This window comes from Daucus carota, chromosome 7 (assembly GCF_001625215.2).
Source record: "Daucus carota subsp. sativus chromosome 7, DH1 v3.0, whole genome shotgun sequence".
In the NCBI taxonomy this organism is placed as follows: domain Eukaryota; kingdom Viridiplantae; phylum Streptophyta; class Magnoliopsida; order Apiales; family Apiaceae; genus Daucus; species Daucus carota.
In genome coordinates, this window is record NC_030387.2 from 9,245,504 (window position 1) to 9,263,729 (window position 18,226).

Below are 18,226 nucleotides of genomic sequence, written 5' to 3' on the forward strand. Positions count from 1 at the left end.
CATTCAAGAAAGCTTATTATCTAACCGTCGGACATGCAAGATGACCGGGGAAATTTAGACAATAAAACTTTAATGTCCGAAAAGAAAACCGGCCTTCTTCCAAGAATCCTGAAAATAAAACAAGAGAAACAAAAAGAATATAAGTCGATATATTTAACAGATTAAATCAAAATATTCCCACAATCATGATAACTCATGATTGAGACAATTAATCTCTTAATTAAGGCATCATAATAAAATATTAATATCCTTAATTAAGACACAATTAACACCCTCAAATTAACGCCCTCAATAAAGAGGCACAAATTACGCCCTCAATAATTGAGGCACAATTTACGCCCTAAATAAAGAGGCATAATTAACGAGGCACAATTTACGCCCTAAATAAAGAGGCATAATTAACGAGGCACAATTACCGCCCTCAATTAAGGCACAATTAACGCGCTTTCCTTTCTGAAATCGGATCCGGATCCCGTCCTGAAACCGCCGTCGCCGTCGCCGCCACCATCGGCCACCACCGCTATGCTATCGATCAAGTTGCCTCGTCGTATGCGAAGCGAACAACGAAGCGTATCACATGTAACACGAAAAATCGCCAAAAACACCAAAAACCAAACAAAACACGGGGATTAAACAAACAAACAAATACACACAAACGAAGCGTATCCAAGTGTATTTTGATAGTATTGTTTGATGAAATTTGTTGAGTAAGCATCCACAATGTTTTGAACAATTGTTTTAATATTTATTCAGGTTTATTTTTATGAAGTATTTATTCTGGTTTATTTTTATGAAGTTGTTTGTTCATTTCATTTTATTGAAAGATCACATATTTTTTGTTAAAGACCAGTAAAATATTTATGAGAAAGACAATCTAAAAATGGCCAAAAAAAAACTGAAGTGAACAATACTTTCATAAACATATTTATTCTAAGAGATGAAGTACATTTTCAACCAGATCTTTGTCACACTTAACTTGACGAGGTAATAGGCCTGCTTTTTCTAACGCAGCTTTATTAGTGTGCAGGAGTTTGTAGTCATTAGAACCATCAACCATGAACTTTCATAATCTCGACCATAACATGCTGCAAAGTCAAAAAAGACAAAATTTGATGATCTTGAAGAAAATTCCTCAAATGCATTCTCTACGACAGTAACAAGTTGATCAACATTCTTTGGAGACTCCTTGTATCGCAATGACTGGATGTCATTAAAATCCAAGATCTAACACATTTAGATCGGGGGAATTTGGAAGTTGGCATATCAAACGAATATCAAACCCTTCTTGTGCTACAGCTTGACAAAATTCTATGTAATCTGGACTAACATGAGTCCTTGCATTATCTTGTTGTATAAAGATAGTCTTACCAAGATCCTCCCTCGGCCACTTAGCTAAAATTGCCCTGACCACCTTATGAATCAAATATGATCTTATTGTGTCTTTCCCGACTGATGTCATTGCTTTTGTGACAAGTGTGCCTGCCGGGCGGTTAACACTACTCCTTTTTGCTGGGTCTGTAGTTGTAAATGGTAATATTCCAATCTTTCCTGAAAATGTTACATTTCATTGAGCATGAAATCTTGGACGAGCCACTGCTGCTAAGAACATAACCTTCTCCACAAAATTTTTGTTTGTGCATGTGCGGTGAGGTTCCTTTTGATCTTTTAAAAGATAAAAGTTTTCAGTTTTTTTGGTCATATAAAACCACTTCTCATTGATATGAACAATATTTTCCATGTTCACAAATTGAGGATCATGTGGTATGCTCTCTTTGTCAAGCATGGAGGTGCAAAATTGTAGCTTGGCCTTCTTGTTATCTTCCCTAAGGTCTGGCTTGATAGAATTTGAGTGTCTTCTTATTTCTCCTGACTCCTTCCGCCTCAACAGTTTTGTTTTACTAACTTTTGTAGCATAAGACAATGAACGGAGAGTTGTTCTTTTAGACAATGACACACTGCTAAATTGTTCCATGTATGCCACTCTTTTACGACCACAATTTTTTGTCTTCTGGTGTGATACATCAACTTTCCCATTCACTGGAGTATTCTCCAGTAAGGCCAAAAAAAACTGCACTCCTTTCTTCATTACGACCACTGCTACGTTGGACTACACGTACTAAAACACCAAATTTTGTTGCAATATTTTTAGTTGTGATCCTATCAATTTTTTCGTTGACACTTTTCTCCGGTAAGAACAAAAAAAACTGCACTCCTTTCTTCATTAGACAAAAAACTTCTCTTCTTAATCGAGCCCGATATTATATTTTCTTCTTCTCCTGAGAAAGAAAATAATTAAAGAAACTACAATTCACGGTCAAAAAATTAAAAAAAACTGATATTAGAAATAATAATAATAATAATAATACACACAAAAATATAAATACAAACAATGATTCAAAAAATGAGACATATAATACATCTAAATGTATACGAGTCTAAATATACAAAAAGACAATATAGTTAACATTATTTTAATTCTCAAAATAACATGAAAATGATAGAATAAAATATTTTGTTTAAAATTTAGCTTACTACAAGGTCAAATCAAATAAAAAAATTGATATTCAAAATTAATAATTGTACAAATAAAATATGATTAAAAAAATAATGAGAGAGATAATACATCTAAAAGTAAGAGTGTAAATATAAAAAAAGGCAAGAAACTCCAAATTCATACGTGAAAGATTGTTTAGATTGATTGAAAACCCTCCACTATCTGCGGGAAGATTCCAATTAAAGATAAACTCTTCACTGCCTGCTTCATGATTAAAACAAAATTATATGCCATGTTCTTGTTTCTTACTGATGCTGAAGTGAACAACCCTGTAGTCATTTTATAATGTAAAAATGATGGGAAGTTTCAAAAATTTAATCAATTAATTTACATTCAAATGAAAATTTTGTGGAGGGAAGTGGAGGGAGAGTAAAATTTTAAATAGAGTGATATTTTAACTTTATCAAAAAAATTGTGAAATGGAGGGAGAATAATTAAAAGCTTTTTTCGATTTGATGTACTACCATTTTCTAGGTTAGACAATTAATTACACAGAGACTAGGTTAAAAGAAAACAAGGAAAATTTTAAATGTCTTAATTCCTGTGCAAAATTTCCAAACGTTTTATAAAACAGACCAGAGGGAGTATTAAATATAAATGGGTCCCACTACTATACCCACTTTTCATATAACTTTACTCATTTATTATACAATTTCTTCGTCTCTGTGTCCCAACTATTTGTATACAAATGGCTGGGACGGAGGGAGTATTTCACAATTGACCACACGATGACAATCAATTTACAACAGCTAGTATATTATAACACAGTTCAAAATTTTCATTTCAGATTTTTGTCATGATTTCTTTGTAATGCTCAAAATAATTTAGGTATATAATTTTATGATGTAAATACCTAGTTATGAAATTAACTCATATTCTAAACTAAAACTCGATTTTGAATCTATTCATGAATTATTGATCACAATTTATATTCGGCACAATTTATTATATATATAACAGCGGCTTATTATTCATCACAACTTGTGTCCGGCAAGAAATTGATAAATGTTGAGTGCGGTATCACAACTTAAATACAGGGATGACAATGGGTCGGATCGGGTCGGATTTTTTGAGATCCAGACCCGATCCATTATATTTTGGTTCGGGTCGGGTCGGGTCAGGGTCCAGAAAATAAAGATCCAGATCCGATCCGTTGGGTTTTTTCGGATTTTGGGTCGGGTTCGGGTCTAACTCGGATATTTAAAAAATAAAAAAAAATTATATATCTATAAAACATGTGATGATTATTTTTCTAAATTTAGAAATATAAAAAAGGGTTTTACAAGTTTCATTTAGTACAATAAACACGTGAAACATGTTAACTTAGTTATATACAATCATTCAACTTATCATTTTTTTATTATATTTAGATATTTTAATGCGCAATAATTGAGAAATATAGTATATTGATTAAATGAATATAAATTTTGTATTGCGCATATAAAATTAAGTAAAATGTTAATATTCATACCTAATAATTCCTAATATTCAATATATATATTTTACATTCATATAATATATATATATATATATATATATATATATATATATATATATATATATATATATATGAACAAAGTTCCATGTAGTCCCATATTTACTGTAGTACCGTAGACCACGTATGTTCTGCAACTATAGAATGACATAAAAACATTGCAAAATGTGTTATTTTGCAAATCATGTTCTATAAAAATCATTATTTTGTTAAAAATATTGACAATCCTAAATATTCTACAAGTTAAATAGTAAAAAACACATTATTCTGCAAAACATGTTAAGTTTGCAGAACATATTTACATATTACAGAACATATGTGTTCTACTTGTCGAACATAAATGATTTTCAATATTTTTCATGAAATAGTGATATTTATAGAATGTATTTCACAAAATAACAAGTTTCATACATTTGCAATGTTTTTATGTCATTCTATAATTGCAGAACATACGTGGTCTACGGTATTACAGTAAATATGTGGATTACATGGAACTTAACTCATATATATATATATATAATATTTTGTATCGGGTTTTAATCGGGTTTCGGATTCGGATCGAGTTTAAATCGGGTTTCGGGTCGGGTCTCGGTTCGGAATACCTGAGATCCAGATCCAAAAAAATCGGATTCGGGTAGATCCAATCGGGTCGAAACAGATCGGGTAAAACTGTCATCCCTACTTAAAAATCACAACTTAGATACGACTCAAACTCATTTGATGAAAATTAAGAACTACTCAGTTTATTAATGAGCATATCTGAACACGCATCAGTGCAATAAAAAAAAAACTACAGGGCATCTCGATAAAATTTATACCCGAATACTTTAGATCAAAATTCACCTCGATTGTGTTGATGAACTTGAAGAAAAGTGTTTCAATTATCATAATACGACTAAATTGTGTGTTTAATGGGAAAAAAGATCATATACTCCTGACATATTTCATCAATCAAAATATTTGAGAGATGCGCATCTTGTTGATACACACTCGTATATTACAGATTCGGAAGTTATTCTTATTCATTTTTTTGTTTTATGTCATATATATGTTTGCGTTTAAGAGAAGCTCCAAACAGCAGCAAAGAGTAGTATGCAGATTCTGATATAGACTATATAGTACAGAGTAGAGTTGGTGCTTATCAGAAGCATTACTCATTGAGTCCTAGAATAGCCTCTGTTGTATCTTCATATTGCTCCATGAACTCATCATTAAACTTCTTTAAACTAGCCATGATTCCATGCATGTCCTCCTCAGCTGCCAAGATTGTTGTCCTCAGATGAAACACCCTGTTTACCAACAACATTAGACTAGTTTTTGCTCTAAAAGCTTCGATATTTAATCGTCTGCAGACAAAATTCATTTATTAAAATGGTTGAAAAAGGCAATAAAATGCTGAAATATAGATATTTGTTCCTGAGCATTAAGAAAGGTGGAAAATAATTTGGAGATTTTAAGGCTTTTTTGAAATCACCCGTCCTTTTGTCCGAACCCTGAACCTGGGACTGTAGAAATGCCAGTGGCCTCTAAGAGCTTGAGGCAGTAGAAAACATCAGGAACTTTTCCAGCCCTCTTTGCAGCTTCAACTGCTTTCGGAGGTAAGCGTATTTGTGGGAAGGAATACATGGCACCTAACACAATTGTGCACACTATTGAATAGATATGCACATCTGACATAGATGAGTTTTACCATTTATGAAAGTGGAGAAAGATTGTACCTTCTGTAGAATTACAGACCACATTTCTGCAGCTATTGAATCCTTTTGTCATTATTCGGGCTCTCTTACCAAGTGAACCAAGAATTGCATTGCTGCATTCATGTGCAAGTGAACTCGGATGGTTACAATGCATGCACAGAAAATTTATTTCGAATAATTGACTAGATGCAAACACACATCACAGATGCAATTGATATCAGAATTATATACCTCTCCCTAAGAAACCCGTCGTAAGAGATGTCTCCAGGTTTAGGAGGGTTGACCATTATACCTAACTGTAAGAACGAATAAACGATTCACTTATTGTTTTCCGTTTTAATTAAGTATATTTACCAGATACTAGTAACCCGTTGCAACTTACAAATATCTGTCCTGTGCAGTTAGTAAGGGATATTGATGCAATTTTATATATTTCGTCAATTGTCTGCAAAAAAATTGCTTTTGCATGTAAGATATTGGCTCCAATAACAGGCTAAAGTAGAGAATATTGAAAAAGAAATTGACAAAAAACCTGTGGAGGAATGTTTGTTAGTTCGAAATAGCCCCCTCGCTGTCCACATTCTCCCCAATACCCTTTGGACACGCTGTGAAACGACACAAGCTGGACTTGTTTGCTCATTGGTGGACCCATGTCCATCAAAACCTTCGAGTTTAGTGTCAGCTAATGTTAAAATCACGGATAATTCTGGGGTTCTTTCCATAAACAACACTTAGTACCTTTTTTGCACTTATAAAGGGACGCTCCTCTTGGTATACATTTTGTTGGTAAACTTCATCTCCGAGCAAGACCAGATTCTCTTGGTTACAGAACTGCAATATTTCCTTGAGACTGGATTCACTAAGACATTGTCCAGTAGGATTTCCGGGGTTTATAATCACCATCGCTCGTACCTGGTCATGTGGGAAATAGAAGATATAAGAAACAGAAATAATTTGTAACCAGAATATTAAGCACTGATCCACAAGCACAGAGTAAAATGTTCAACACTATGATATGCAGCCCCCCATCGGGCCAAGAGGACTTGTTGCAGACTTGGAGGTACAGACTGTAATATTACTAGTTATTTAAAGCTGAAACCAATGTTAAGAAAATTAAAAAAAATAAAAAAATTTGATATATTGTGCTAGTAACTAAAAGTCTAAAACCGATGAAATATAATTCTGAACCGGTGGCATCCAAGTAAGCACATATTGAGCAATGACAAAAAATTCTCATTCGAAAGTAAAAGCAATGGGAGGTTTTAACAATTTTATTATCAGAACTCGTTTCTGCCATTTCTGCGTAATATAATGAGGTGTAATGTAAATAAAGGTGAAAGCTTACTGTTATTCCTTTAGCACTGGCTTCAGAAACTGACTGGTGAAGGTTCTGAATATCAAGTCCCCAATTGGCTGTCTCCTCGAGGTAGTAGGGAACAAGAGAACCACCAAATAAAGATGTGGCAGCTGAATATAGTGGATACTGTGGAACAGGAACCAAAATCTGTAATCAACATTTATACAGTTAGCAATGCACAGCACTTCGGAAAAAATGTCTTTGAAAAGAGGACATACAAGAAGCACAATGTTCACTATTTACTGGAAACTGCTTTAAGTGATGCTTACTGGGAATAAACATTATCAGGAAAAAATGTAGAATTTTATGCTGAAAGAACATTGATTACCCCGTCACCTTGACCTCGAATAATGGTTTGCAAGATTTGCATCACTCCTTTGCTGGCGCCGTCTGTCAGATATATAAGCTCCGGATCGCTAATGTTGATGCATAAAGCATCAGGACATATCATTGAGTGACAAAGCTAATGGTTGCGAGTGGAAAGTGGAATTTAAGTACATTAATCATGTTTACCTTGGATACCCATCTCGCTTCTCAATAAACTCTGCCACCTCTTTTCTGATACCAAGAAGGCCACCTCCGTTGCAGTAAGCACCTATTTGAGTGATGAAGAAATATATGTTACTGATTGCGTGTTCCCTCTTCAGCACAATAAGATGGAATATATAAAAAATAAAAACTAATCATAACGAATGCAGCATGTGATCCATATACAGAATGGAACTAAAATACCTGAAGGCTGAGGCGACAATTAGGGGCATGTGTAGATTAATATATAGACAAAGTTGAACATGGTTGATTGGCTTGACACCTTTCACAAACAGTATGAATCGGTGAACAAATACTTTATTAAGCTAAAGCAACATAGCCATATCGTAAGAGATACCTAGACCGCCCGAGGTCATTGACAGGTAATGTTTAGCTCTGGCAATGGCATCTGCAGGGAATAGTACTCCCACATTCGGATCATCCATCAGAAATGGAGCTTGACACAGAGCAACCACCTGCAATTAAGTACACTTCGCCTCATTACAAAACCAAATGTGATAACACAATAGTACTAATTTCCAGTATTTGTTAAAAAGTTTTTACAAACTCATAATAAAGAGGGAATACCTGGCGAGGAAAAGTTATAGGCTTTTGTCCCAAAGCATGTGGATTTCCAACATTTGTTAAGATTATCTGCAAAAGAATAGTTAGGATTGATATTTATAATAAATGTTTTGAGGAGATCAGATGAGAAAATTGCTTTATAGAAGGCGTAAATATTTTATTTCTGATAAAATGGAAGGCATGATTGTTAAATTTACCAAGTCTCCCATACCTCCTTCCCTTGCGCTTGGAGCTCCAATGCTCGAAGATACAACTCACCTCTGATAGCATATTGAGTATTCTTCACATTTTCATTCAGGGACTCATAATCCAGTCCCTTTGTTGACATAATAAAGTGTATGTAGATCTTTACTGGGCTTAGTTAGAAAAACACAACTTCCACGAAACAACTCAATCTATGACCTGAAAAATTCTAACATAAAATCTCATACAATCATAAAGAGTTATAAGCAGAAATATAGGAAAGATAATACTATCACTTAAAAGAAAAAACAACACGTCTAATATCATTTGCAAGAAAATCCACTAAATCAAGCTATAAATTATTTATATCTGGTATTAAAATTCCGACCTGCTTGACAAAGACTTGAGTCATGGAATTAGCCTCTGGGCAGAAGTTCTATGTCTAGCTATCTCCTGCTATCTTGAATAGCAGTCTCATAATTTGTTGCAATATTGAATACCTAATCTGCTCATGATTACGAGATTATAAAAAGGGGAATCTGCATGAGTACTTCGGATTTGAAATTGAGATGAAGTGATAGTTTTCTAATTCATCATTGACAGTCTCAGACTTAGTCATATAACCAGAACGATTATTGATGAAGCCTATTAGTCTTAGTCTGCAATAACTAACCAAGGCAGAGATTCAAGCAATCCTATTGTGTAGCAAAAACTTGTAAATGTATTGAAAAAGAATTGAAATTTATAGAAATGATAATCGAAATCACACTCAAACACAAAAAGTTTCCACAGAAAAACTAAAGTCCAGCAGCAGTTGGTACACCTATCTACACAATTATAGTGTTCATTCAATAATACTAGTAAGACAACACCTCTATCATAGTATCTAATATAATGGTCATGTATTCTTCGATTAGTCAGTACCTAGGTAAATCTGTTGGGTGTTTCCTGAAGCAAAGAGCCGCGCCTTCAAGCTTGTTAGCAGGACTTGCGTATCAGCTGGACCAAAGCTTGAGGGACAACGAAAACCAGAAGACTTCCTGTGTTATTGCCTTCTGTTTTAAATAGATGGTGAGGACTATGTATAAATGTGTCAATATCAGAGGTGGTCTGAAAGTCTGCAAGGCACTAGCAGCCACAGAAAAGAAGCAAACTGCTAAATGAATTCTCTCTCAAACAATGACCATTTGGTTTTGTGCTCCTGCGTTTCCATATTAGATTTCAAGCTTTGGAAGGAGAAAATTATATACAGCCTCATTTCTCCCTTACTAAATTTCAGAATGAAATTGTACCAATCGTTCAAGTGTCTTACTTTAGTTTAATTTTGATCTTGTTCATTACTTCAATAACAACTATATTATACAATAATTTATAAATTTATTTAATTCCTATAAAATGTCAATCAAGACAAATTTTGCTTAAAAATCAGTTTGATCTTCTTCAACCAACTAAAGATATATTAAAACAAACACAAGTGAAATAATGCGCCTTGTGGGAGCTCGAACTGTTCGAAGTAGAAATAAATAATACTTGAAGGGCCATTGCACAGCTAACACCACAGTGAAGGAACTCAGTCAATCAGCATTATAAAAGATGATTCTACAAACGGAAAACTTTGTTTCAGAGTAGTACAATTCTCTCTCATTACAAACTATGCTTGCAACTAATGCCAAAAAGCTTAAACTTAATAGGAGTTTGAGCAAATGATTCTCGAAAAGAAGATAATCCAATTTCTTAAAGGTCCTGCACACTCAAACCTGCAACACAAACAAAACATAAATCAGCAAAACAGAACAAAATAAAAATAGATTCGTCACAAAAACAAGGGCTCAGCTATATCAACAAGATGCAAAAAACAAGTATCAGAACATAGTTTAGAAATTGCAAATTTCTTAGGACATGATAAAATGTATCTCGTCAAGATCAGCAACAAGAGAATCAAGATACTTCAACATATGCATTTCCATTTTTTAAGTTGCATAGAGTTCATTACAATTTTTAAATACCCTGCAAAATAGATAGATCATCTTACTAGTGCAACAACTATATACCATATCCAGGACTCATAAGCTAGATGCATATAATCCCACTCTGATAATAATAAGATCCTCCAATTCACAGACTAAACAGATGATATGATCATGCAATTAACAGACTATGCAGGCTATAAACCATTGACAAACTCTAAATGCGTAACAAGAATAGATAAGAACAAACAAGAAGAAACAGCCTACAAGACAACTAACCTGGGGGAAGAGATTGCTTCAACTTTTCAGCCTTCTCAGCATCAAACACACATAGTGTGTACAAGTACTTCGAGCAACGAACCTTGAACTTGACCACATCCTTATTCTTCTTAATCTTCACAGACCGTGCATCCTTCCTTCTAGCGGTGAGGAGGAAATCCTTGATCTCGTGTATCTGTTTCGGCTGTTTAAATTTATTTTCAAAACAATCACAATCAGAAAAACATTCTGCAGGACAAAACCATCACTTAACACAATCATACACACACCATACAGTATTATAAACTTGAAATCTCAAAGACTTTAAAAAAAAAAATCATTTATAATCTAACATTTAGAATTGATTATAACATTATATAACACAATATATAAATTACTAAATTCATGAAAAATAAGCCTATTTCAATCTCATAACAAATGAGTTGCTAAATTCTTCACTAAAACACTCAGCCAAAAATTAATTCGAGATCTAAAGAATGCCGAACATATTATTATCATGCCAACACTAATTAAAACTTCCTACTCACTAACCAGGCATGTATGATAACACATCACATCAATTTATTCTCAAATAATAAAACAAGATTACAATTTACAAATGAATGTTAGCGTTTATAATCCGAACAGATTTATGTTCTATTTATACGAAACGAGTGTAGATTGATAGAGAGATCTTCCTGCGGAGAGAGAGAGAGAGAGAGAGAGAGAGAGAGTACCATTTTGAAGGACGAGCGAGAGAGGCTGGTGATGAAATCGGCTGGTGCGGAACCCTAGTTACTAGCTGTGTCTTGGAATTTATAAGCTTGGGATAAACCCTACTTATATTTAACGGATTTTGTGTATTTGGGTCTAGCCCGATTCAGTGCTGTCTGTATATGATGGGTTGCTATGGGCCCGATTTAATCTTGGGCTTGCGTGGTGGGCTGTTATTAACCCAATTGATTGATTTACTTGATGTTCTAATTTTTCCTTCCAAGTTATATTCTCTAAAATAATATATGAAATAAGAAAGCCTTTGTTTTGTTTCAAAAAAAAAAAAGCCAAAAAAATTTAGTATTAAATTAAAAGATACAAACTTTTTAGCGGAGATATATCGATAAAACAATCTCTAAACGTATAATCAGAGGCAATTAGTTATATCCGATTTATTAGTAATAATTGTAAAATTATTTAATTATAGCGAGATATTGGTTTTTGTGGTTAACAACTAGGCGCCGGAGTGACTTTACTTTTGAATATATCGAAACTACCTCTTTAAAATACTTTAAGAGGAGTTCTGAGATATGATTTACCATTTTGTCCATTGACTCATGTGTAAAAGAAAACCTATCTCAAATATGTTTGGATTTCTTCGTATTGAAAAATTATGTGCGACTTAATCTAAAATTATAATATACTATGTAAGTAGTACGCATATCCGAAAGATCGAAATTAAGGGGTTATTTGTCAAATCTGAACATAAATTTCTGGACCGTTAATAATCTGAACAGTTGATAATCTGAATGGTTAATAAATCTGGATGATCGGAATGGTTAATAAATCTGGATGATCAAAATGGTTAATGAATCTGGATATTCTGAATGATTAATATATTTGAATGAATTTAAGAATTATTTTCATGGATTTATCAAAATATAATAGATAATTAATAGGATGTATTTTCTAAATTTCTAATATTTTATTTTGTCAAATATATACATAAAATCTTATTTATGCAAGAATTATGTAACAATGATTAATTTAAAAAATAAAAAGAGAAATGTCTATTTTGTGATGCTTCCGCTTTATTCTTATAATATATTTCAATATAAATAATAATTACTATTGTTATAATATAAAATGCAAATGATAAACAGTGATATAGGACCATCTTTTTCCGCTTAGAATATACTCCCTCCATTTTTTATTATTTGACGTTTTGACTTTTGGTACACATCTTTAGGTGAGTTGACCGGATAGTAAAAATTATTATTTTTGATTGATTTTTTTGTGAATTAAAATTTCAATATAAATTATAATTACTATTGTTATAATATAAAATGCAAATGATAAACAGTGATATAGGACCATCTTTTTCCGCTTAGAATATACTCCCTCCGTTTTTTATTATTTGACGTTTTGACTTTTGGCACACATCTTTAGGTGAGTTGACCGGATAGTAAAAATTATTATTTTTGATTGATTTTTTTGTGAATTAAAAATTTGATTATATATTTTTATTCAAAAAAAATTTAAAAAATAATATGTTTAACTACTCGGTCAAAGCACTTAAAAGTACGTGCCTAAAATTAAAGAATCAAATATTAAAAAACAGATGGAGTATTAGCTAACGTGACGATAAATTGAAATTTGAATGGTCCAGCGTGAATTTTGAGAGGCAGTCATTCAGAAGATTTACAGTGTCGTCCAGCAGCATTATAATTTAACAAATAACCTGGACCAATGAATCTGTGTCGTTCAAAAATTAATATTATCCAACAAACGGTCTTAACGATGCATCCGTTGTCATTCAGCTATTTTAGCGTGGTTAAGCTGTTAACAAACGGGGCCTAAGAGTAGAGAAATCACTTGTAATTCTTTTGAACTCACTTACTCCCTCACTCCCTCCGTCCCTTTGATATGTATACGTTTGGATTGGACACGGAGACTAAGAAAAGTGTATAAAATAATATAAAGTGAGAGGAAAGAGAAGAAAAAGTGAGTAAAGTGGTGGGACCCATCAATATATAATTGATAGATTTGTAAAAGTGAATGAAAGTAGTGGGTGGTTGGGATTTGTAAAAAGTTACCATTTTGGGAAGGTTTTGAAATGTATAGAATTGAGTGGGACATCCATAAAAGGAAAATGTACTAATTACCATCTAGTCACCACTTCCCGATGTATTTTTCTTCTGACAGACTATCATGTAACTCTCATTTTCCAGTTGAAAATATAGTTTCTTTTTTTGTCTTGAATTTCTCATTGAACAAATACATGAAAAGAGTATCATCACTCAGTCATCACTCTCCCGACGAATTTTGAGTCAGATAAACTATCACTCAACTCGCATTTCCCAGTCAAAAATATGATTATCTTTTTTTTCGTTTTCCATTTCTCATAAACAAACACATGAAAAGACTATCGGTGAATCAGATGACCGTAATAATAAAATTTGGGGACATAGGACACCGCGCATCGCCTGCAATGCAGTAAGGCACCACCCTGTTATGCTAAAAGCAAGTCCAATGTTGAGCTAAAAATAAGTGTAATTATTGCTATAATATAGCATCAAAAAGTGGTTGTTGGTGCTAAAATAATATCACATCTTCAATAGTTGGTGCTATATCTTGTGCCAAATTTTCTATCTGTGCTATTTTTTATCTTTTACTGTGACCGTAAGATATGAAATGAGCTCAGGGCACTCCAGGAACAAATTTAGGTAATGAAATTACATGTGTTGTGTGGAAATATGCACATGAATTGAATACAAGCTGCTCAAAGAGTAGATTTCATTTAAGTAGATGTCTGGTAAATACAATTCAAAATAGTTTTGATTTCAGAATTGTTTGAATAGTAAATATTAAGGCTACAAGCTGCTGCATTAAAACTGGCCATTGGAAATGAATTGAAAACACACTAGATACTAATTTTTTTTTTTAATTTATTTCTCTCCACTTTTTCACTTTTTGATGAGGTGGCAATTATAGCTATTGTTATAGTTTGTGCTAAATATAGCATCAACTATAGCAATATGCTATTTTAGCACCAAGTTTAGCACACCATTGGAGTTGAAATTATTTGATTTTGAGCTATAATATAGATATAGTACAAGATATAGCTCACCATTGGACTTGCTCTAATAGCCAAGTTCTCCACGTGTTTCATCCATATTAATGGTGATAATGTGATTAGGATAAATGAAAATTTTGAATTGGAGTTTAAATAGTAAAGTTTGGAGCTTATTTATCAATTTCCTAATATTACTAAGTTTATACTTAAAAGGTTGTAACTACTAATATATATATCTAAATAAATATATTAAAATTCATTTTTTACTTAAATAAATACCATCTCTTAAATTATGCCAGAGGACGGATATCTTCTATAACAATGATTTGTACTAATACAAGCAAAATATGTGGTAGGAAAAGGAATAATTTAGAACAAGAAGAAGTCAATTTCAACTGCTCTGTGCTCCCGTTAAAAAAGATTCAATAGTCGGAAAAATTTGTTAATTCTTTTAATATAAATGAAATTAATTCAAATTTAGTTGTTTCAGAGTTTTAAAACTTAAAATTTGGATTATTATTGCAATCTTTTAATATAATAAACTTGATTCAAATTCAGATATATTAAATCTTTATAGGAGATTTTCTACAGTATCATTATATAATTGATTTTCCCCAATAGCACCATCATATTTTTACTCGTATATGTGATTTTTTTTTCAAATTATAATATTCTTTATATTAAGTAAAATGTAATAAGTTAATTTTGGAATGTAAAATAATTTTAGATTTCAAATTCTTGAGCAAAAATACATGCAAGAAAGAGACCTTTGAATTATGTAAAATGGAATAAATATGAGAGAAAGATATTGAAATCCATCGCCGAACTTTGATTATTAATATATCATTCATTTTTTCGATTTTGTAAAACTTATACTTATAAAATATGTTTTATAATATATAATTGATTTTGTGATAATGTAATTAATTTTTCTTACCATAAAAATATTATACATAGAAAGATAAAAAAATGACAATATTATTGAAAAAAGTGAATCATACAATGGTATTAGAGAACATTTTGCAATTAACTAATTCAATTAATGACTTTTATATGACAAAAAATAAAAAAAAAACAATGATTTTTAAAAGGCTTAATGACCTTTTAGCCCTCGAAGTATGGGTGGAAGTTCCGATGCGGCCTCGAAGTTTAAAAACGTACTTTTCGACCTCAAAGTATCTCTGTCGTACCTTTTAGCCCTTTTTAAAAATACCGGTATAAATCGGGGGATAAACTTGGCAATTCATATTCGGGGTAAAGTTTGGGTGTACCTTTTAACCCCTAAAGTATACATCTCGTTCCTTTTAACCCCTAAGGGAATACATTAAAATACATTCGATGTTCCTTTTAACCCTTAATATTTAATGCCCCTTTTAACCCTCACGTGTGAAATGTTAACTTTGTCCACCCCGTTATATACCGGTATACGCCATAAGGGTTAAAAGGTACGACAAAGATACTTTAAGGGTCAAAAGGTACATTTTTAAACTTCGAGGCCGCATCGGAACTTACACCCAAACTTTAAAGGCGAAAAGGTCATTAAGCCTTTTTAAAATTATGATTATATTCAGTCAAAAAACAATTACCCATTCGAACAATTTTAAATATAAACGACTTTTCGCTTAATTGAAACCTTTTTTTCATTTTCACTTTCATATTGTAAAAAGGTTCGAACTATACTTATTGTTATGGCCAAAATTGGTCATGGCTTTATAGAGGGCGCGCCCTTCATGTGCAATTACCGGAGGAGGGCGCGACCCCTGAAAAAGAGGTTATATGCCCGCTGTTTTATTGAACATCTTATAAGAAAGGGCAACAAAGGTCAATGCGCACCCTCCGGGGTCGCGACTACAGCTAAAGAAATTATGTGAGAGGATGAGTGTGTCTCGATGACGACCCTTCCGAAGGATACGAAGACCTACTCTTTCGAGGGATACGAAGACCTACCCTTCCGAGGGACATGAAGACTAGTTACCAGGCTCATCTGGTAGTTATCAGGCTCATCTTATAGTTCCTGGGCTCATCCGGGCATGATCTACAATCCTCAATCCTGTTATCTGCCAAGTTAACCCTCGTGTGGGGGCTTGAGGTGATCATGGATCTTGAAGGCCTTCAGGTGTAACATGAAGGCCGATCATATGTCTGAATGCTGTATTCTGGTGAGTTAGCACTCATTGGGGGATTGAGGCGATCGTGTAACTTGGCTCTTCAATTGTCTTACCTCTTAGTGAGAACCTTCACTAGGGGGTAAGGACGCGTCTCTCGACACCTCAAGGAATTGGTCACGGCTCTACCAAACGTCTCCTCCATGCTACGAAACGTAGCGGTTAGTGTTATCTCTCATAGTGGAGATAATGTCGTATCCGTGATGTACTTGGACTAGGAGTCTGAGGTAGTCAGCCTCAAGGCTTAATTCTAACTGGAGTAGGACTCTGAAGGCGCTGGACGCCTAAGAGATAAGTCACCACCTCAGGGCTGGTCTTATCCCCAAGAGGCCTAGTCCTGATCAAACTAGGAGTCTTGGTTTAATAGAACTACGTATGGCTTGATCCCCTATAAATATAGGGGTACGTAGTCACATTAGGGGATCATGAGTTGAGAGCACAAGGAGGCAACTCAAAACCCAAATCTCAGCCACCTCTAAAACACACAACCACCACATTCCGGCAGCTAAAACCACCGTCATAGATCTTGATTCCAGCTATGAACCTCATCTTTGTTGATTACCAAATTCCTCCATCAACAAAATTGCGCTGGAAGGAGGGGCTGTTTCAAGATTATCATCCCAGGAGGAAGGACGAGATTTGCATAAGAAAAATAAATATTCTTCGGATGTGGAGGACGATTAAATTATCCATATGTTTGGATTTCACGCGGGTGGTTGCAAAACGAAACTCTAACTTATTTTATTTACATGATTGGCAGCGGATCTGTGCGTCTTTACGTGATGGAGACAAGATATATTTTCGTGATTGAACAAGGATGCAAGGCGGCGCTGTAATTCATCCTTGTATTGATGGACCGTAGTAGTCCTCGGATTATTCTCACTCATACATCTACGTACAAATATGTAATCAAACGAAGCACAAGTCATTGCCGTGTGTTCATGGTGATGTAGACTTCTTAACAAAGAAATTGGTATGTACTGTATCAACTTGGCTACGCGTATGTGATGGTGCAATTCAACCGGGGGCCTCTTGAAAATTCCGAACCGGCCATCCAAAAAGATAAGTCTTTTTTCTCTATTATAAATTTATTTATTTGTTTATTATACATACATAATATTTCTATAATAGGTCATGAGTTAGATATATTTTAATATTTAATATTTAATGTTTACATAAATTTTATTATTTTGAAAAAATATAGCATATATTTGCATAATTCGATTAAATAATTTCATGATAGTTATATTGTATTTGTGTACATTAATTTATCTATCTTAATTATTATTATGAGTTACTTTTTATATACTTATTTCTTAAATTCAAGTGATATATTATTTGGAAGTTTATTACATAACTAGTTTTTTAGTATGATTTGGAGTTCAGTGGTTGTGTCTTTTCAGAATAGTAGAGGAGCAAGCAGATACAGTTATATGGATGAGGCATATATTCTGGCCGTAGTTAAAAGAAAAACTAGCTTCGGAGTGATCGGAGTCAACTGGCCAGTTACTAGAGATAAGTTTTTCTTTTTCTCGTTTATTTTATTTTTTAGCTTATATATTAGAGTAATTGACAGTTTGCCACCCTTAACTTATGTGCCTTTTTTCGATTTGGTTACGTTTTTATAATTTTGGCACTATGCAACCC

The 18,226-nt window shown here is 33.3% G+C and overlaps 2 protein-coding genes across 5 annotated transcripts; both read right to left on the reverse strand.

The window, feature by feature from the left end:
• Nucleotides 1-4,956: 4,956 nt before the first annotated feature.
• LOC108194271 (glutamate--glyoxylate aminotransferase 2) lies at nucleotides 4,957-9,693 on the reverse strand. 4 transcript variants are annotated; one of them, XM_064082187.1, is made up of 15 exons: nucleotides 9,324-9,692; nucleotides 8,788-8,904; nucleotides 8,428-8,618; nucleotides 8,220-8,285; nucleotides 7,990-8,107; nucleotides 7,617-7,698; nucleotides 7,432-7,519; nucleotides 7,092-7,250; nucleotides 6,485-6,658; nucleotides 6,279-6,410; nucleotides 6,129-6,191; nucleotides 5,978-6,042; nucleotides 5,768-5,859; nucleotides 5,524-5,680; nucleotides 4,957-5,338 (listed from the first exon to the last, which is right to left on the reverse strand). In XM_064082187.1, exons 3-15 carry the CDS (start codon nucleotides 8,542-8,544, stop codon nucleotides 5,200-5,202), a joined length of 1,452 nt encoding a protein of 483 aa, XP_063938257.1. In that variant the 5' UTR covers nucleotides 8,545-8,618; nucleotides 8,788-8,904; nucleotides 9,324-9,692; the 3' UTR covers nucleotides 4,957-5,199. The 4 variants fall into 4 exon arrangements, with proteins under 4 accessions (XP_063938257.1, XP_063938258.1, XP_017216711.2 ...); XM_064082188.1 differs by lacking the exon at nucleotides 8,788-8,904 and having other exon boundaries at nucleotides 8,428-8,628; nucleotides 9,324-9,693; XM_017361222.2 differs by lacking the exon at nucleotides 8,788-8,904 and having other exon boundaries at nucleotides 9,324-9,690.
• Nucleotides 9,694-9,960: 267 nt separating this feature from the next.
• On the reverse strand, nucleotides 9,961-11,517 carry LOC108194051 (large ribosomal subunit protein eL38z/eL38y). Its single transcript, XM_017360942.2, has 3 exons — nucleotides 11,362-11,517; nucleotides 10,646-10,829; nucleotides 9,961-10,156 (listed from the first exon to the last, which is right to left on the reverse strand). Exons 1-3 carry the CDS (start codon nucleotides 11,362-11,364, stop codon nucleotides 10,134-10,136), a joined length of 210 nt encoding a protein of 69 aa, XP_017216431.1. The 5' UTR covers nucleotides 11,365-11,517; the 3' UTR covers nucleotides 9,961-10,133.
• Between the last annotated feature and the right edge of the window lie 6,709 nt (nucleotides 11,518-18,226).

Coding starts and splice junctions, on each gene's coding strand:
- LOC108194051 (XM_017360942.2), bottom strand. Junction 10,157..10,645: donor GAAGCAATCTCTTCCCCCAG/GTTAGTTGTCTT, acceptor TTTGTGTTGCAG/GTTTGAGTGTGCAGGACCTT.
- LOC108194271 (XM_064082188.1), bottom strand. CDS start 8,544: ATGTCAACAAAGGGACTGGATTATGAGTCCCTGAATGAAAATGTGAAG. Junction 7,520..7,616: donor AAGCGAGATGGGTATCCAAG/GTAAACATGATT, acceptor CATCAACATTAG/CGATCCGGAGCTTATATATC. Junction 5,339..5,523: donor GGGTTCGGACAAAAGGACGG/GTGATTTCAAAA, acceptor GTTGGTAAACAG/GGTGTTTCATCTGAGGACAA.